This window comes from Curcuma longa, chromosome 15 (assembly GCF_044706935.1).
Source record: "Curcuma longa cultivar G26 ecotype Majalengka, Jawa Barat chromosome 15, ITB_CL_G26_1.1, whole genome shotgun sequence".
Taxonomy (NCBI): domain Eukaryota; kingdom Viridiplantae; phylum Streptophyta; class Magnoliopsida; order Zingiberales; family Zingiberaceae; genus Curcuma; species Curcuma longa.
The window spans coordinates 2,786,902-2,807,848 of record NC_133875.1 but is presented as its reverse complement, the minus strand read 5'-3'; the positions used below and the strand labels follow the sequence as shown (position 1 = coordinate 2,807,848).

Below are 20,947 nucleotides of genomic sequence, written 5' to 3'. Positions count from 1 at the left end.
TGCTCTTTAGAGTTCAGAGTGACTAATGAAGTACAGATATTGCTAGAGGACTAGGGTTTGTGGAATTGGAACAAAAAGGAAAAGGCCAAATTATTCATTCATCTCTCATTAGAATGACTATACAAAAGCTGGTAGACATCTGCTCAAGGTTGGTTGGCAGTAAAAAAAAAAAAGGAAATTCAATGACATAAAGAAGAAACAAAATGGAGAGATGTGATTTTTTTTCACTTCTTTTTCTTACTTGTGTGGCCAACAAAATGTACAACTGCTTCAGCAACACTAGAACTGATCTTACTCAGCAGCAGCTCATCCATGGCGACTACACTGTACCACGGCTGGCAAGAGGTGGATCGTTCTTTCTTATCTTGCTAGCTACTTGGAGTCACAGTTGCAGTTACCGGTTTTATCGTATCATCAGGCTTGGGGGCAAGAGCAGTGCTCGAGGAATTAGGTTTATCGTTCGACAGGCCAGTGTTGCTGATTTCTTCCAGCCTCATAGAATGAGCAAAGTTCTTCGAAATCTGACCGATAAGGCTGCCAGAGAACCCAGCTTGGCTCCTTTGGTCTTCCCTGAATGTTGCTGGGATCGGACCGGCCGAATTCGATAGCTGATGCTGGAAAGCCTTCCTCTCCTGCATGGCTTTCTCCCTCTCCTCATAGAACTCGAAATCATCCAGGACTGATACTTCAGAGTCATGCTTCTTGAATATGTTAAGCATCTCCAAACCCTGCTCTAATTTCACCTGTGTAACAAAATAGTCTTAGTAAACCGGCGAAACTTGTGCAAAAGTTATGAACAATGAAAACAGAAATCCAGATTCTCTTCGATTGTTGAATATATATATATTTGGTTATCGAGACAGGGCCTACTCACAAACTGGTTTTCCGATAAGTTGGTCATCAAAGCATCAGGTATGCAAGATTTAACTTCTGTGTGAGTACTCAATACACCAAATTTTGCAGAATCTGTATCATACCTCTTGGGTGTCTCTGCTGTTGGTGACCGGCTTATTGTCGTTATTGTCGAGAATAATATGTCGAAACATGTTGTTCGGTACATCTTTCACTATATGCCACTTCACAGGGAATTGCCCATTCCACTTATCTTGCTGCCAATAATCCACACTTTTGTCGAAATCAACAGGCCCGACCATTTCAGCTACCCCGCAGAATTGCGCACTTGCATTGACCTGTTTATCGTTATCGAATAGTTTCCCAGAATCAGTAATCTGCTAGTTACTCAACCAAAACAATAAACTTACTGAAACTTGATAGCATGAACATGATAGAGCTAGAATTACCGAGAAAAATAAGAAAACCGGGCATGGATCTTCTTTTGTTTTCGCTTCATGGTACGCAGAATCTAACTTACGATTCCCGTTGGAAGTGCTAGCCCAAACACCATATTTGATGCTCTTATGAACATTATCCTCTGTGTATGATTTAATTATAAAGAATCGGGCATCCTTGTACCCAGTCGCAAAGTCAGGATCATTGTAAAGATTATGATCGATCCTCGCAGAACCATTGTTCGGATTGTCCATGGAAGGATTCTTTTCATTCATCTGATTCTTCGTCCTACTTGCTCGCGGCCCTCGGTTTTGTTCGTTAAGAAAATCAAGAGTGCCATTGCAATTGCACAACAGAGCACTTCCAATTCCTTGCCTCCTACTTTTCTCGGTCGTAACGGCTCCCCGATCCTTAATACCCGAGTCGGTAAGAGGTGTTCCGAATGTATTACCATGGTATACTCTGGCACGAGGATATTCTCTATCGACAGAACCTATAGCAGATCCATAACCATACGAAGATCGCTGCTGCTGCTGCTGCTGCTGCAAACCCTGAAATCAGTAGGAAAATACAGTGAATACACCTTCAAAAAGATAGATAAGACTCCGAAAACAACTAGTTACAAGAAAGCACAAACGATCACTCGTAAAGAACTTGCAACAATGAACAAACAACCTCTGCTAATGTATTTTAAATGGAACAGAAATTATCACTATTACACCCAAATTTAGCTAAAATATAACCAAGAGACAATAGTGTCGATACAAATCTCAAAACACAAGGTCCGGTTAGGGACGATGGACTCCTACCTCCAGAAAACCAAAAAATCAACGGTATCGTAGCGACATGTAAGGTATATATGCACAAACAACAACAGAAAGTACACGCATTATAGTCGCAGAGAGCAGCTGGGATCATAGATTTTGATCTTCAACCGCCACAATATTATGCTACTGAAAAACACATACGATTTAGTGATTATAACTCTGTAGAATAGTGACCTCAACCGAAATTAAATTGGAAAGAAAATTGTAATCAGTAGATTATTTTACAAATGGAATGCTCATTCTATCTCTAAAATTGAAAAAAGTTCAAGCAACATTAGCACAAGAAAGATGAAATAATGTTGAATTGACATATTGAAAAGCTGCACTCAAACACAAAATTATATAAGCATATAGTTTCCATCTCATCATCAAATAAGGAACGAAAGACTCACTACCATTCCGAAAGAAATCGTGCTTTGCCCGAAAGAGTTAGCACCGATAGGTTGTGGTGAAGCTGCAGGTGATAATAATGGAGTTGCAGATCTTGTACCATCAGGGGATCTCAACCAGTCTGAATAAAGCACAACAGAAACTGAGCCATCAGGCCTTGGTGCAAACTAACACACCAGTATTTTTGAGCATCGATACTATACCTCCGCTAAAAGAGCCATATGATAGTTGATACCCGGGTCTTGGACTGAATAGCTGGGCATTGAAATTTGAACTATCAGCAGGAAATGCTCCCTGTTGTTCAATCGGAAATCTCCAATCAACTTGTGGAATAGGAGCTGCAGAAGAGATATATGGAAGGCTGGCAGGAGATGGCTGCTGGTAGTATGGGCCTGGGAACTGGAATTGCTGAGTGGAGTAAAGATGGCCGTCCCCATTAACAGAAGGTAGAGGAGGGGTGACAGGTGAATACGGACCGTATGGCATTTGAGGATTGTAACCATAACCAGTGTAGAGCAGCGAATGATTCTCATACATACCCTTTGATAGAGAAAAAGACATCATAAGATTTTCACAAAAATAAAATGTAGAGACAAAGCTGTCGTATGAATATTGGTACTCACAGTTTGACCAACTTCCAGGTTTTCAAAATTTAGAAACTGAGATTGACCTTCCCAGTCATTAATTGAATTATGGTATCCTGAAAAAAAAAATGATGAAATGATCAAACATCATTGTGCCTCATTGCAAAGGCGTATCAAACTATTGTGTTTGAATTCAAAGTTATAGTCAATTTACCCAGGAGTTAGATTGTCGCAAAAAAGTATTCCAAAATGAAAACAATGCTAGAAGTTAGATGCATTGAACAAGAAATGGAAGTGATAAATAATCTAATCAACAGAAATTAAAGGTATGAAACTTTGAAAACACAAAACAACTATTATGGTTCATCAATCTAAGGTTCTATTTACTGCATGCACCAATTTCGATTCATTCTGCATGTCTCCCATAAGTCCATACCAGCAATATTTGCACAACTACAATGAAATCTTGGAAAACAGAATGTGAACATGCAAACATGGAGCTTGTAATCAAATTTTCAGAAATATTAACAAGATACTTAAAATGCTATTTTAAAGAAAATCTGACCTCCATAAAAGGATTGTGCCTGAGGAGCAAAGGCATTTTGTGCATACACCATACTATCCACATGGACAGGATCAGATGAACTCAAATTCCCTTGGACATCTCTTGTGAGATCCATGTCACTCGTATCATGTGAAGCATCAGAGGTTGTCACTTTCTCGTTTTTAATAGATGGTGGCTGTTAGAAGAAGGAATAAATTCTTATTGATTAGAAATTATACTAGTTTCCTTGTGTTATCAACACTGACTGGTTTCTGCTTAGTGTTTTGGTTAATGATGCAAACAGCTATACCAGAAACTATAAGTTGTGAATAATGAATAAGAAAAAAAATGAGTGTCAATGGAAAAGATACCTGTTTGCTTGAATTGTCAACATCAACTGTTTTCTGCTCGGTGTTCGACTGCAATGATGTCAATGGCTCCATTGAATCTATTCGAGAAACACAGGACAACTTGTTAATTCAACTATAGTGGGATATGGCCTAAGCCAAATGCAAACATAAAATATGTGTTAAGGGTATGCACGTAGACAATCCACAAGTTAAAGAAAGTTAGCACAATCGTATGTGTGATATTCATATTTGTACATTCGCATAAATTCAAAATCATACATGCAACTGCATGATACAAAGTCACAAAAGTGACTTGTGCATCGATTGTGACATGACTAAATGATGGTGCCATGGTTGCAGGCGAAAGAGGTAGTTTAAGAGCTCAAGTAAGTATGCTTTCCTCCTTCCTGATCTTCTTTGCCCTCTTCTCCTTGTCCTCCTCCGCTCCTCATCTTCTTACTCCAATCAACACTATCTAGTACCGACACACAGTATGCCAATTAGCATTGGAAAACCTATCGTTGATCCAAACGGCCGGCTCCTGCTCTGGTATTTTTGAACTACGCAATCTAATGAAGATCCATGCTCTAGAATGAAGATTCATGCACATGTCTACCTCCAGTACATTTGATCTAGATGAGTTAAGGTCCAGATTCTCAAATTATACAACCATATAACCAACAGCTTCACCAAACCATTACCGCGGTCGTAGATCTACCTCTAACACATTCCAATGCAAATCCGTTCTTCCTCTACTAAAATACAAATTGCAGGGCAAAAGCTAACCAAATTATTCAAACGTTCAAAATAAGATCTGAGAAAAACGCCAAACACATCAATAACCTAAACTCACAACCTTCATTTTAGAACAACCAGGAAACAAGATCAGAAGAGCGACAAACAAAAAGATCACGTTTTCCATCGGTTAAACCGCAACAACGAAATCTATTCCAAAAAAAAAATACACCTTTCCAATACAAAAAGCAAAAAGACGCTAATTTGATGGCAGAACATAAACAGCAACTCATGAATCTAGTCAAGGAATGGGACACACCGATGCGATCCGGCGCCTGCTGCGTCGCCGCCATCTCGAACCCAGATCTCCAGGGCAGTCTTCTTCCAAACAAGAGAAGAAAGACAAATAGCGTTCCTCCACGATCCCTTCCTTGCGATCTCGTAGCACGGGGGCGAGAGGTTTAAGATTGAGAGAGGAAGGGGGACGCTGCCAGATGCGACTCCGATTGGGAGAAAGAGAAGCGGAAGGGAAAAAGAATGAAACAGACGTCGCCGTATTTATTGGTCTTATAAATAAATAAATAAATAAATAACGAAAATTTTCACATACGTACATTGAGTTTGCTATTTAACAGCCTTTGCCCCGCCCGTCAAATTTTAAATTACATTGACACCCTCCACATATAATATTAAATTTTTTAAAACAAAAATTGAAGTTTCCAAAAAGAAATATTCCACTAATTTCTTTTTGGATTTAATATCAAATATCAGTAGGACCAAATTTTATCTAATAGTAGATAAAACATTTATCAAAAAAGAAAAAAATAAGAATAGCAAATTAATTGTAATGAAGAGAAATTACCTTCTCTCTGTTTTTGAAAGGGATAGACTTTAAAAATGTTAGTTATTAGTGGGGGTTTGTGCAAATTATAGATAATAATAATAAAAAGGGAGCACCTTGTTGCTAAGATTTGGTGATTTCCATGGGATAAGAGGGGAAAAGGCAAAGGGTGATACTTTGGAGGAAATTTAATAGTATTTTATAATAAATGAGAACTAAAAAGACTAAAATAATAAAATAAATAAATAAATAACAAGAAATTAAAGAGACTCATCAAAGTGGGAAAGTAGAAGAAGAAAGAGAGATTGTGGGTCAACTCCAATGGAGAGGCCTCAATTGAAATTTTAAGAAGTTGGTTGACCAAGTTTGCAAGTGATTGGATCCATCAATCTCAACCTCATGAGTTCTGTGAATCTTCTATGTTATTAGACTCTATTTTCTAATATATTATTATTTTTATTTAAATAAATTTTATCATTATTAATAAATCTTTTTTTAATTTTTTTCTTTCTCATTTATTATGGGTATTTATTATAATTTCAACATTTATTGATGGTGTAAGTAATATCTATATTATCTTACATGTATCTTTTGAAGTTTTTCTTCAATAAATATAATCTTAGTTTTTTTAATAATATTTTTATTTTTTATCTTGTCTGTCTTCATATGCCCACATATCTATTTTAACATCCTCATCTTTATGATTCTCATCTTCTATAACATAAATAAATTCAATTTAAACATGTTAAATATAACTCATATGGAGGAGTCGTATCCGAAGCTGAGCTCCCAGGATGTGAAAACAACCTTTCTTCATGGTGATTTAGAGCGAATTCATATGTCACAACCACAAGGTTTTAGTCAGTTTGGGCAGAAGCATTTAATCTGTAAATTGAAGAAGTTATTTTATGAGCTAAAATAATTTCCAAGACAATGGTACAAGCATTTTGACTCCTACATGCTTCAAAATAGGTACAAAAGATGTCAGTATGACTGTTGCATTTATGTGAAGAGTGACGACAATTTACTTATCTTTTTACTATTTTATGTGGATGATATGCTAATTGCTACGAAGACCATGACTTAGGTTAATAAAGTGAAGAAGTTGTTGAGAAAAAAAATTTGACATGAAGAATTTAAGTGCAACCAAAAAGATTCTTGGGATGGAAATACATAGAGACAGTCTTTGAGAGATTATGACTATCTCAGCGAAGTTATGTTGAGAAGGTGTTGGACAGATTCAACATGGAACATGTGAAGTTTATAAGTACACCTCTTATACATCATTCAAACTATCTATTGCATAGTGCCCAAGGGCGGATGAGGAATCCAAGACATGTTAAAGGATCCACACGCTAGTGCAGTTGGTTGTTTAATGTATATCATGGTTTGCACAAAACTTGACTTGACACATATTGTTAGTATGGTGAGCAAATTTCTTTCAAATTCTGGTCGGAAATATTAGGATGCGATCAAGTAAATTTTTAGATACTCAAAGAATACTGTAGATTATGACATCGAGTTCACTAAACAACAAGGTAATTCTTCAATTTCAAAATATGTGAATGCAGACTATATAGGGGATATGTATAACAAAAGGTCTACTACATGGTATGTATTTACTGTGACGGGAGGACATATTTGTTGGAAGTCCATAATACAATCTATAGTTGCATTGTCTACTACTGAGTCAGAGTATATGATAGCGGTCGAAACAACCAAAGAAACGTTGTAGCTTATAGGATTAGTCAAGAGAACTAGGTGTTCAACAAGGTGGAGTCAAGTTGCGATAGTTAGTGCTATCTATTTGGCGAAGATTCACCAAACATATTGATGTGAGATTTCATAAGATCAGAGAGTTAATATCTTCCAGGGAAATACTACTTAAGAAGATCCCACTTCTACTTACACATACATTGACAAAGACAGTTACTATTGCTTAGATATTTCTCAGTTGTAGAGAGGTATAACTTGGTCTGGAGATCTTCCTAGGCATGGGGTAGATATTCGCTAAGGTGGAGATTGTTAAAGATGACTCATTTAGAGAAGTCGTGTCCAAAGCTGACCTCCCAGGCACGACAATGTCCAGAGGGCACAGGCACAGTCGTGCCGTCATGCCCTAGTAGTGTCTAGGTTTGGTTGTCCAGGCATGGATTGTGCCATTGAACAAACTCAGTCGTGTCCGAGTCTAGTTGTCGAGGCACAAGTCGTGCCACCGGACACGCCCTAGTCGTGTCTAGGTCTATTTGTCTAGGCACGTTGTGTCATCAAACATGGACTCATGCTGGAGGCGTCGAGTTAATCAAGATTTATGATATTACTTGATATTTTTATCCAAAATACTATATATGAATGAGGCTATATACATAAGATAATTGTAACTCTAAACCTAATCCTAATAGAGAGTTCTTGACTTTTTCGTGGAGTAGGCATATCGCCGAACCTTGATAAAACTTCTCTTCGTCTACTTTCTTCTCTCCATTCTCGATTCTTCTTCCTCTTCTTTGATTTCTCCTTTATGATTCTTCGTTATTGTTGCGAAACAATCCAAAATCCCAAAGGTAGATAGCTTATTTGTGGTCTCCATAGTCATGAATTATAGCTAAGCTGCAAGTTCATATCCATTTCTTTAGTAAAAAGATGAAATCTATTATTCCAACGACCTCACACGGTCAGCTTGCAAGCACACATCCATGATTTCATCGTCGATAATGTTGATGACGATTATTGGGTACTAGAGTTCATGGAAGAGTCGCTGCAAAATAAACGAGAGAAAATGATTCGCAAATAGATTCTTATGAACATCTACTGAAATTTCACAACACGATCCTAGTCAACCTATCGAAGTCAAAAAAAGTCAACGCAATTGGACAACACGACGACAAGAATTGCGGCATCCCAATTCTTCCATCTCACGCTAATGTCAGGGTCAACGGAAGAGCCACGTACAGGAACACGCTGAGCCCAAGCCCCACCGCCGTCGTCGTTCTCCGGCGCGCTCCTCCGCCGACGTCGATCATGATCTCAAACTTGCACGTCGCAGTCGAGGGGTCCTTCTCGGTGACCGTCGCCAGGCCCGAGAATCCGCACGCCCTGCCGTCCTGGTCGTTCTTCTGGTAGTAGCTGTTGAATGCGTACGAGACGTTTCCCCGGGCGTCGAGATCGCCGCACGAGGTCCGGTAGCCGAGGCTCGTGCAGTCGGCGTTGGCACAGGCGTAGCTCACGCTCTGAGCGATCTGGGAGTCGTCGATGTCGGCCGAGGGCTTCAGGACGCACCACTTCCTGTCCAGGTACTTGATGTTCTTCGCTCCGACCAGCGAATTAGAAGAATTGGAGTCCGCCGGGCGAAGGTTCAGCTCGTACTTCCGGCCGCCGTCGAAGGCGAAAACGCCCCAGTGCCGCTCGAAGTTCCCCGGCTGGATGCTCTTATCGTCTTCGTCGACTAGACTGAACAGGTACGCGTCCACATTTCCGGGCCTCAGCGGCGTGCCCTTGCCGCCGGCAATGTGCCGCAGGAAGCCCTGGTTGAATCGCTGCGCGGTCCGCGGATTCGCGTTCATGTCTCCGTCGGTAGGCCAGCCGACCTCGCCGACGATTATGGAAAGGTTGCCGAAGCCGTTCTTCTGCAGGGCGGCTACAAGCGTGTCGTGGTTGGCGTCGAAGACGTTGGAGTAGGTCAGTGAGCCGTCGACGATGGAGGACGAAGAGCCGTCGAAGAAGGCATAGTCGACGGGGAAGTTGCGATCGTCGTAGAGACTGATGAACGGGTAGATGTTGACAGTGAAAGGCGAGCCATTGTCGCTGAGGAACTTGACGATCGAGAGCATGAGATCGCGGATGTTGGCCCGGAAATCGCCGCCGGAGGGTTTGCCGGTCGATGACTCGTAGACGTCGGCGTTGAGAGGGATGGTGGTCTTGACCTGGTTGCTCAATCCGGCGGCGATGAGAGCTGCTTGGATGTTCTGAAGCGCCGGCAAGGTGGTCCGGAGGAAACTTCCGTTGTATGTCGCCAAGAAAGGCTCATTTCCGACGGCGACGAACCTGTCAGAGAAGGAAGAAGATGGAGAAGATCCCTAATCATGAAGCTCGATCAAACAGTCGGAAACAGGGGAAGTGAAGTACCTGACATCGACTCCGTCGTCGATGTATCTGGAAGCGTTCTTGGACACCCACCTCTCCGCCGCCTTCTCGTCGGTGGCGAGGCCGGCGAGCATGTCGTTGGGAATCCCGACCATGACCTGGATCCCGGTCTTGGCCAGGGCGCGCATCGGCCCGGCTTCCGCGTCGAACAGCTTCACCTTGTCGATCCCGTTGTCCCTCAGCATCTGCACCACCGTGCTCGGCGGAAGCTGGTGGCTCGCCTGCGTCCCCCAGTTGGCTCCGATCGCCGCCGCACATCGCGCCGACCAAATCAACGACGCCAGCGCCAGAAGCCCCCACGACCACCGCCGCCGCCGCTCCATCAGCCCGGAGATCGATAGCTCTCCCAGTACTTAAATTAGAGCCGAGCGACTCCAAAAAAGACGAGATCTTGAATCGAGGAAGCTTTCAAGAAGCAAAGCACAGATCACAAATGGATTAAAACCTGCAAAATGCATCAAAGATTTCGACTTTACAGAGGTGCGTGTGGAAAGAGGAAGCCAAGAATCTTGCGGTGGAGTGAGAGGAGAGATGAAGAATGGATGCTCTGCTCTCTGGAATTCTTGAAGTTTGATCGAACAATCTTGAATCGAAGAACGATCGAGCTGCTCTGTTGCAGTGGCGGAGATGCTTCTGGCGACGAGGCAGCTCCAAAGTTGACACAACCATCGAGGTTGCTTTACACGTGGAGTCGTGGACGGAAGGCGCATACTTCGCCTCGCATACTTTTTGTGTTTTTTTTTTCAAAGATCAAAAGACGCTTCTTTATTTTTTTTAAATTTTGTTTATTTTTATACCTAACCGTCACCTAATCGTTAAAGGACACACTTTTATTTTTTTTTAATGAAAAGAAATCTCATCGTTTATAATATAAAATTATATAATTAACTTCAAGACTATTATTATTATTATAATATTATTATCATTGCCGTATCTATATTTTCTATTTAAAATCTTCATAGAATAAATATTATTCGGAATGTTTGAAAAAATTTTAAATGATATTTTTAAATTTTAAAATCTAATAGTTACATGTTTCACTCCGTAATTAAGTGTAAATTTCTAAATACATTCTAATTTGATATATTATATATCATATGGTTCAACTGAGTCAAAAATTATGATCATTTCAAATTTATCCGTTCGTGACGATCTTTCTTCACTTTCTAAATCCTACACATATAATTGTAACAGTTACAATTTTAGAATTACTATAATACAAAATTAATTTTTTTATCTAATATTTACTTTGTGGTAGATATGAAATTGTAGCTGCTATAACTGTATAGCAACTATATTTCAAAATTGTTACAACTATGTGATAGATCAGTTGTATCAGCTATGAAATCGTAACTACTACAAGAGTTGTCATACGGTTATAGCAACTACAAAATCGTAATTACTATAATTGTGTAGCATCTTTGGTTTCATAACTACTACAGTATATCTTCGATTTAATATATATGTCAAAAGTGAACAGTATACTAGGGTATTTATGTCATTTTATAAGGGATTAAAGTGCTCTTTTGATAAAAAAAAATCAAAGTGAGAGCAACTTTTGATGATTTTCAAAAAAAAGGTTTTTTTTTTATTTTCACCCATTTTTTGGTATAAATTGATTGTCAAGGTACTCAGATGATCGAAATGTTAAACATCTCGAGAGATTGAGATGATCAAAATAGATACTTTGACAATCAAAATATTGAATGCTCGTCGGGAGATTGAGTTAGCATAGCTAGATTAAACTAAATTGCAAGATGACTCAAAAGTCGTCAAAGCTTTGTTGAGCACAACTAAGGTCAATTTTCTTAAAATAAATTCATTCCCTTTTCAATGATATTTAAAGATTTAAATGGATATCTATTTTTTAAGATACAACAAATAGATCATATTATCAATCAAACATCGATTATTCATGGGTGAAGGAATGCTATTGGATGTCTATTCTCCTATTATCCCGTGGACAATCAAACACCCTCCAATTGCATGAAAAGAATTATGTATACCTAAAATATAGAATCTTATACAGTTAACTAGAGTATTATAGTGGATCCAAGAGAAACAGGACATGCTATAGATCAGATGAATACATCATACATATATTAGGCGAGCTAACTTGCTCTTATAAATCCGAGACAACATCTTAGTATTGGTTGTTACTCCAAAGGTTGTAGGTCAGGTTAACAGAATGATTTGGTCAAACAAAGAGTTGTGTTAAAAGAGTTTATAATCATTTCAAAAAGATTCAAACAGGAAGCCATGAGCGAATACGGTGTGGAAAAACTATTTACGATCGAGTAATGCATTTTACACTGATAGAGGAGACTCAAGAGCATATATTTTTCAAATGCTAATCAATCAAAGTGTTATCGAAGGATGCTTAGAGTTTTCAAATAGCTCTTCCATGGGACTAGCAATTTGTCGAAGGCTCGGTTCCTTACTATGTCATCCTTGATTCATTTGGTATGGAGGATGTACGTTCGTGGATGTTGGTTTTGGTTTCGAGTTGAAATTCAAAAAGATATAAGTACATATGTATCCGTCATTAAATATCTATTCTGATACTTTATGAGTAGCTATTCGGAGCCCTCGGAACATAGTTGAGTTAGTTACACTACAAAAATACAGCCGTTTAGCAACGAAATTTTACGACGAAAAATATTCGTCGCTAATTTGGGACAAATTTTGTGACGAAAAGAGAATTTGTTGCCAATTTGTAACGAAATTTACGACAAAAATAGTTTTGTTGCCAAAATTGCGATGATGTTGCCCAAATTCGTCGTAAAATGACAACAAATTTAATTATTCGTCACAAATTTTGCGACGAAATCACAAATTCGTCGCTAAATTTGGCGATTCCACCATAACTTAAATACTTAGACCCACTTTCGGCCTGTTGATTTGGCGACGAATTCACGATTCGTCGCCAAATTGGCGACAAAAAATCATTTTTCGTCACAAATTGGCGACGAAAAATCGGTATTCGTCGCCAATTTACGATAAAAAATGATTTTTCGTCGTAAATTTGACCTTCGACATCTCCATTTATACTCCGTAATGTTTCCCGAAAGTTAGCGACAAATTAATTTTTTCGTCGCAAAATTTGCCACAAAATTTTATTTTTGTCACCATCTTTTGGAATGAAAATACTATTTCGTTGCAAAAATTAGCGACGAACTTGGCGATGAATTTAAATTTCGTCGCTAAATTTACGACGAATTTCAAAATTTTCGTCGCCACATGTTGCGACAGGCTTTTGGCAACGAAAAACTTTTCGTCGCCACTTTCGTCGCAAAACCATTTAGCGACGAAATTTTTTTATTTTTTCGTCGCCAAAGTCGTCGCAAAAAACCTATTTTTTTTATAGTGTTTGTGTAGGGCAAATTTGTTGAAGTGAGGAAGGGTTTAATCTTGGCGAAACCGAGACAATGTCCTCTTCGTAGTGGTCAACTGTAACTTTCCGATTTATCTCATGATTGTGTGACTGACCGTGTGGAGAGTTGAGCTGACAGATTCTATCTTTTACTGAAAAATAGTTATTCGAAAGAACAAGAACGGATTTGAAGAGATTTGAGAGACACTAGATATCAAATAAAAATTTATTGTTCATATATATGATTTACAAATCATATTTCAATTTATTGACACTTTGATCGTGATTTATTGAGAAGAATTTAATTTGCCAAATTAAAGAAATGTGCATGCAGTTAATTGATCCTGTTGCACTTCAGCCGGATCTCTCCCTTCGTCCCAGGACTTGGCCGGAGGGCTCCCATCTTGACCATCGCCGCCGCGAAGTCCCTCGAGAACGCCGCCGCGTCGGTGCTGTACCGCCTCACCCGCGCGTCCTGCGACCCGCCGTTGAAGAGCTCCTGGTCCGAGTGCAGCAGCCCCCGCTTCGCCACCAGCTCCCGGTAGAACGCGTTGTCGAACCGGTACGGCGTCCGGCTGTCGAGCGGCGCGAGGGCGTCGCTGCCGCTGGCCGGGCAGTTCTTCCGGCGGCGCGCGGCGAAGTCGGCGTCGATGTTGCGGGCCTCGTGGACGCGGGTGGCGAAGGTGAAGCACTGCGCCTGGCCGATGGTGTGCGCCCCGGAGAGCGCCGTCATGTCGCGCGCGCTGAGGCCCTTGGCGCGGAACCGGGCGACGAGTTCCTTCAGGTCGTCGAAGGCCAACGGGATTTCCTCGTCGGCGGCGGCCTGGAACGCCGCCCGCGAGTCCCGGCGACCCAACTCCACCGTCCACGTCGGCCCGCCGAGCTGCAGAGACAGTCATCACAAACACTCCGGTCATCTACCGCACGCTAAATCCCAATTCCACCACACAAATTTCCTCACCAAATCGACGCCTTCCTGCGTCGCTAGCGCGAGCACGTCGGCGCACGAGACGGTGGCCGGGCAAGCCGCCTCCACCCTGGCCTTGATGGCGTCGATCAGCTCGAACCCGCGGGCGGAGTTGTTGTTGGGGATCGCGAACTTCTCGCTGGCGAACGCCGGCGTGCTGTCCAGAAAGATCGATCCATCGCACCCCTGCAATAACGCACACAGAATCTCTTAAATCATCCCATAAATTAACCAATTAATCAAACAGATCACGCCGATCGATCTTCGGTGTACATTGACGAAGCAGTCGTGGAAGAAGAGGCGGAGCAGGAAGGCGGCGTTCCTCGGGTTCTGCCGGACGGCCTCGGCCATGGCAGAGCGCACAGTTCGCCGCAAGTCGGGGCACGTCGAGGAGTAGAACGTCGGAGACAGGTGGCCGCGGGAAGCGAGCGCAGTCGCAGAGACGAGGAGGAGGAGGAGGAGAAGAAGTGGCAGCTGTGGAAATCTGTGGATCGTCGACGATGTCGGTGCCATTTTTGTGCTGGAGATCGATCGATCGATGGAGTAGTTGGATGTCTTGGGTAGAAGATGGAGCTGCATTATATAGATTATGCGTTGCATCCGCATGCATGGAAATGTCAAGATTTGAATGGGATATCGAGGAGGAGCAGGTGAGATGGAAGCGTGGACTTTTTCAGAGTTTGACTAAGTAAATTAGTCAACGTTGACAAGTTCATCTTCTGTTTGTGTACGGTGATTCCATTAATTTTCCAGGGATTAGTTAGTTCATTATTGCGTACATCGTCATTAGAAAGTTACTGAAGGAATAATGAGTGGTGCATAATATACAAAGAACAATGAATAAGTAATCGAGCAATATGCCTCTTAATATTTTAAGTTAATTGTTTGAAATTTGTATATTTTTTTAATTTATCTTGTCAAAATCTTTGAAAGTTAAAGGTTTTTAATTTAATATAGAATTTACAAGGATAGTAGGAATTAGAGATGGATTGGACAAAACAAAATGAACAAAGAAAAACAAAGAAAGAATATGTCAATTCTCGTTGGTTATTGTGGAGTAAATTTATTAAAGTAGAAAGATCAAATCTCGATCATATGCCCTCCTCTGTAGTGGTCAACTGTAGTTTTTCAATTTATCTCCTTACAGATGATCGTGAAGTCGATCATATGGGACAATTGGGATGGAAAATTTCACCTTTTGTTGAAGTAAATTATAAAATATCCATGTAAATTTTTTAAACTAGGTTGGAGTATAGAATAATCCTATTTTACATCCCTCTTTGAGAATATATAGAATTTAAATTTATTAATAATAAAGATAATTATTAAAATAGAAAATGATGAGTTATTTGTAATCGAAAAATTGTAAGTGTTTAGGATAGTTTGAAAAAGAATTGAAGGGTTGGTAGAGATATTTTAGATAGGATGAAAGAAGCATAATTAAAATAAAAGACGGTGTCTTAAGTATTTTTTTTTGATCAATTGGTGCTTTAAAAATTTAAAGGAAAAATAGAAGATGAGAATAGTAGAAATAAAATTTTTAAGTTGGATGTGATAAAAATAGATAAAATAAGAAATAAAAATATTTAAAAAAAATCAAAATTATACCTATGAAAAAAAACTCTAAAAGGTATTTAAAATAATAGGAATATATAGTTAAATAATTAATAAAAGTACTAATTAGATGATGTAAAAATATAATAAATATATATATTAATAGAGAAAGAGAGATGAAAGAAAACGTAACTAGTAAAATAATTTTTTTTATTTAATTATAGATGATAATTTAATCGATTCATTTGATTAGATAAAAATTTTTTGATTGATTAAATAATTTAATTGATTGTAATTTCAAATTCACGTGTTTAGTCCAAGAAAACACCAATTTTGATAGTTCTTCTTTCCAACTGGAGGATGAACATTAATATATAAAATATATTTTAATGATAAAAAGTCCAGATTTCTTGTGTTTCACATAATGAATTTTACACTTTATGAAATAAAAAAAAACATAGATAAATTTCTGAAACCAATCATTTACTTTGACAACTTCTGAGCCCACAAAAGAGGACTGACTTTCTTGCAGACCAAATCTTTCAGGTTTTTGAGATAAACAAAAGACTGGAACATGAAGCAATCACTAACGTGTGTCTGTAACATTCATCATAAAAGTCATTGCACATGTTTTGTTGATTCTGTTTCAATGAAGTAACTTCACACACTCGTAAAAATAGGAAACTAGATTTAGAATCCATGAATGATGTGAAATTTCTTTCTCATGAATGAAAGTGCAAAAGAAAAGAAAAGAAAAAAAAAAGTATATACAAGAACTCTGTTTATGTAAACTCTAGATCTGAAGTTAGAGGGATAGAAGAATCATCCTGTTTTTTCTTAAGTGATATCTCTTCGAGAGGCGTCCCCGAGTCGCCACCGATGAACCCTGGCATTGATTCTGTCGTCTCCTTGTAGCGAGCCCATGTGACCAAGTATAAGCCAATAATGATCAGAACTCCTCCCAAAATGCTGTAAAACAAGAAAGAAAAGATCAATATAGCAATCATAAGTTTACTTAGCATGCAAATGATTGCAAATGATACTCATGTAGAGAAACCATATTATGGTACTTACCGCAAATGATATATCGGACAATAGGTAATCGAGGGAAATCAGCATGTTTCAGTATGAATTCAATGACCAGGAAACCTTTTTTTTTTTTGTTGTAGTTATAGAAATATTTTGAGCAGCACAAAAAATAGCCAAAAGTTGAGTTACATATGACTATAGCATATATATATAAATATAAAGGACTGAGAATTACCTTCCGAGATATATGGTGCTTCCGAGGAAAATCAGGGATAATAAAGTGGATGATACTGGTTGGAGTGGATTGTACAGGGACACCATTGAAGGCCCTAGAATTTTATTGGACCATGTCATTATCCAGTAGTTCATAGCAGATGCAACAATTCCCTGAAAAAAGTTAAATAATTTGCTATAATAAAAGGCTAACTTGAAAGCAATGTAAACCATGAAATAGTAGTTCCCTCGTTCGTGTAATCTTACAGAACATGATCAAGCATAGATGTTGGCTATGAGATGCAGTCTGAATGTAAATGGTTGTTCCACAATCATTTGCAAGTCAAGAAGAGGCATAGAGAAATACATGCCGATTGAGTAAGTTTGAAAAATATCTGTTTGCTAGAAACCTCATATACATATATTTTTCTTCTATTTTTATATGTTTCAGAATGTATGATGAAGAATGTCAGTTTGCTAGAAATCTCATATGCATATTTATTCTATTTTTAAACATGTTAGAATGAAAGACCCTTTGCCATGCCATACAACTGGCCAGGCTTCAATCCTGCAAATTCAATCATGCGCACCCTGCTGGGATTAAATCCCTCTCTACCTGATTCATGCAGCATGGAAGGCTCACTCTCCTCGGCTTCACCATTTATGAAATCAGATTATGGCTCATGTGGTCTAGTTAGGCATCTAAACATCCTTAAACATCTACCAAGGCTTTTTTTTCAGGCACAAGGAAATAGGCAATTATTATCTCAAATGGAAAATGAATAAATTTGACTGAAAGATTCCAATTGTCTTTTTATCTAGTTGTTGGCAGGTCTGAGGCTGCAATCAGATTGACACTGGTATGGAACATCAAAGATAAATTACAAAGTTACACTGGTGGGAATGTGTGATCCATCAACACCACCCTAAGTCATTGTAGGTATACAAAAAAAGAACAATCCTTAATAGTTAAAGCGATGAGCAATGTATTTAAATATCCACTAAAAACTTTTATAAACGCACACAAAAAAAAGATCAGAATCTTGGCCTTACAGCATATGTAACAGCGATTATCTCTGGAAGTGTCAACATCCACTCAGTGTGATCATTAGTTGTAAACAACCCAGTGACTACCATCATTATAGCCCCAAAAGCATATGAGTATGCTGTCAAGGATAAACTAGCAGGATATTTTACCAGCACTGGAGCCTGAATAGCAAACAGCTAGTGAGAAAACAAGTTATACACTAAAATAACACAAGAGAACTGTATTAGATACAAACTAATCGTAAGAAAAAAATGGGATTGCCATTGACAAGCAACTTCCAGTTGAACAGTAAGATGAGCTCAAGTAAAAATGTAATTATGTCCTTTATGTGATCCAAGCACACTGTCATTTTCAACAATATTTTCGCAAGATACCTCAAAATGTGATAATAATCTTAGATAAGCTGTTTAATGCAGTTTCGTTGGGTAAGTATAATCTAGATCACATTTTTAGACAGTTTAATGCATCACCAGTGGGATATCGTGACAGTTGTCACTTTTGCATTGTGCAACAATAAGCCATGAGTCCCAACTATTTAGAGTGGTTAATGGATCTTAGCAACATCCAACTCCATGTCAGGCTATATGGTAACTGCATTTTTGCTTGGGTTTATCATATGTTTTGATTTCCAAATATGCATAAACAATAAACCCCTAACAAATAATGTATTAATTCCAGTAAGAAAGATCACTGCAACTGCTAAAGTACCTGCAAAACAAGGTAGGTAGCCATACAGAGACAGTTTCCAATTAAGCATAAAACACCAACATGCCATTTCTCTAGACCAAATCCAAGAAGACCAGATGCTAACAATCCAGCTGGTTCAGGCTGAGACTTCATGGCCACTGCAGTATAATTAGATGGACTATAAATGCTGGATCCAATTATAGCTGGACCGCGGTAAAAGACCATCAATATAGCACCAGAAACACAAATAATGGTCCCGGCAACCTTCATGCGCCCTTCATTAGCAGTCAAGTTTACTGTCTCAAGACTGAAATATTGAGCATCTAAATAAATATGAAAAACACATAAGTTGATGATGGGAAATGCGAAAGAATATAGAAAGAGAAATCACCCGAATGCTACTGCCAAGATGAATGTAAATACTGGTATGGAAGGCTGAAAAGCTGATGCATAAGTTGGATTGGTGAAACTAAGGCCAAGAAGAAACAAAAGCTGGTTCGCGTATATCCTGACCAAAGTATATCAGCAAATGATCTCACATTTCAAATAAGCTAAAGTTTGCCTCTAATGTAAATGGAAACAACATTATAAGCAAATAATGGAGCTTACCCAGTGAGACCAAGAAGGAAAAATGATGCAAAGAGGTGCTGGTTCAGTGGAAGACGGACATTTCTACCAGCACTAACAAACAATTCTTGTCACTTTATGAACTACAATAGGGTAATAAAGAAAAACATTGTGTAGTGATGAAATGTATTTTAGTGCATGAAACCATAACTTAATAGGACCAGATTGAAAAGTAATTTGCAGTCCAAAGGAAAAAACAGGCTCCAGTTTTCAATCTGTTACTGTGATAAAGATTGAAAAAGCAACATCAGAAAAGGTTCCCATTTGGTCTTTGCATATTCAAATAGAGAAACTTTAGTTCCTAAATTACTACTTAACAAATAGGTTATGAGTTCAGACAATCTCCTTCTCCGTGTGTTAAATCTCTGCTAATGTGACTGAAGTGTCTGCACCTTGATCCTTCTCAAGTATAATGTATCATAGATGCAAGCTTCATTAGGAGATATATTGTCTAGGGTTGATCCAGTGATTATCTTTTCAGCTTACCAAATTCTTCTTCTTTCATTTTGTTATTGCATTTCCCAAGTGTCAAATTCATTTGAAATTACCATTCTTATTGATGATTTAACCAAAGATGTATTTTCAACAAAATTTCGATCATGTAAGATTCCTAAAACCTTGAAGATCATAAATGAATTAACCACTAGGCAATCTCTTCGAATTACAAAACATTCCTTGCAATTCACCACTTGTTTGATGTCACTAGTTCCTCTCGACTACTAGTCTAATATAGCAGCCAATGATTGATTGTTTTTTTCAGTTATCTAAGATGTTGTGCTGCTCGATAATAGTCCTAATTGCTTCTTATGGGATCATGACCCTTTGTTTATCTATGCTTAAATTGGCAATTCCCATCTTTTATTATCTCAAATATCCTAATTATATTGAGTGGTAGGGTGTTGACATTTAATAATACTTACTAGCTTATGTTATTGATCACCCCTTTTCCTAGTATTTAAGCAATATCAAACTGATGGAGATTTTCCTCCTGCTTGAATGTGCATCTCTCCTAACAAACTCACCTACCGTTATCCCCTACCTGTGCAACCACCAACAAATTGTTCCATACAATCTAACCAAGAAACTTCGCCTTCGCTTACACTAACACAAGATTTCGTCTCCCGGTCAAGAAATCAAATCTTTTGCATCCTTTTTTTTTCTGCCAACACAAACATAATTTACTTTGCAAAAGAATTTTATCCTATCAAATTGTTGCCAATCAGACTTTTGTAAGATCTATTTATATCTACGTGTTGACGCTTTCAAACTGAATTGGTAGATGAACCTGACAGATCATTTCACGATTCATTTTTCCAGTTTAGTTATCTGTCGAAGCCTTTGTTGCCACCTCTCTATGTTCAACTCTCTCCTTGTCCAGTCCAAGTCAATCATTGGACTATCATAGCTTCTCACTTAAATTCTTACCTTCTCATATTTAATTTTTGATTGGGTTGATACGGTTCGAGGAAAATCCATTATCTATAGAAAGGGTGAAAAATTGGTCTCCAAGTTGCTTTTTCAGATAGAGTTTATATTAAAATAATCTCCTTGTACTTTATGTCTGATCATCTCTATTTGTCTCCAGATTTTTTTTTCTTTGGCTTTTTCTCCTTTTTCTTCTTTCTCTAAATTCATTTGTATTTTGAGCTGAGGTTTTATTATTTATTTTACTCGGAGCATGAATTTATAGTTTTGCTTATAGGGCAGGCTTATCATAAATAATTCTAGTTGTAAATGGCTACGACAAT

At 38.6% G+C, this 20,947-nt stretch overlaps 4 protein-coding genes across 4 annotated transcripts; all 4 read right to left on the bottom strand.

Annotated features, from left to right (window-relative positions):
• Positions 1-78: 78 nt before the first annotated feature.
• Positions 79-5,221, bottom strand: LOC141846169 (YTH domain-containing protein ECT4-like). The gene is made up of 9 exons (XM_074734168.1): positions 5,040-5,221; positions 4,007-4,083; positions 3,657-3,831; positions 3,131-3,207; positions 2,711-3,047; positions 2,513-2,628; positions 1,302-1,841; positions 978-1,190; positions 79-743 (listed from the first exon to the last, which is right to left on the bottom strand). The coding sequence occupies exons 1-9, from the start codon at positions 5,071-5,073 to the stop codon at positions 369-371; spliced, it is 1,944 nt and encodes a 647-aa protein (XP_074590269.1). The 5' UTR covers positions 5,074-5,221; the 3' UTR covers positions 79-368.
• A 3,152-nt stretch (positions 5,222-8,373) lies between these two features.
• On the bottom strand, positions 8,374-10,048 carry LOC141846400 (glucan endo-1,3-beta-glucosidase 6-like). Its single transcript, XM_074734433.1, has 2 exons — positions 9,684-10,048; positions 8,374-9,602 (listed from the first exon to the last, which is right to left on the bottom strand). The coding sequence occupies exons 1-2, from the start codon at positions 10,022-10,024 to the stop codon at positions 8,474-8,476; spliced, it is 1,470 nt and encodes a 489-aa protein (XP_074590534.1). The 5' UTR covers positions 10,025-10,048; the 3' UTR covers positions 8,374-8,473.
• A 3,360-nt stretch (positions 10,049-13,408) lies between these two features.
• On the bottom strand, positions 13,409-14,554 carry LOC141846502 (peroxidase P7-like). The gene is made up of 3 exons (XM_074734542.1): positions 14,315-14,554; positions 14,036-14,227; positions 13,409-13,957 (listed from the first exon to the last, which is right to left on the bottom strand). The coding sequence occupies exons 1-3, from the start codon at positions 14,552-14,554 to the stop codon at positions 13,409-13,411; spliced, it is 981 nt and encodes a 326-aa protein (XP_074590643.1).
• Positions 14,555-16,198: 1,644 nt separating this feature from the next.
• LOC141846500 (WAT1-related protein At4g19185-like) lies at positions 16,199-20,632 on the bottom strand. Its single transcript, XM_074734541.1, has 7 exons — positions 20,625-20,632; positions 19,182-19,253; positions 18,964-19,080; positions 18,594-18,879; positions 17,891-18,046; positions 16,860-17,011; positions 16,199-16,564 (listed from the first exon to the last, which is right to left on the bottom strand). The coding sequence occupies exons 1-7, from the start codon at positions 20,630-20,632 to the stop codon at positions 16,378-16,380; spliced, it is 978 nt and encodes a 325-aa protein (XP_074590642.1). The 3' UTR covers positions 16,199-16,377.
• Positions 20,633-20,947: the final 315 nt, after the last annotated feature.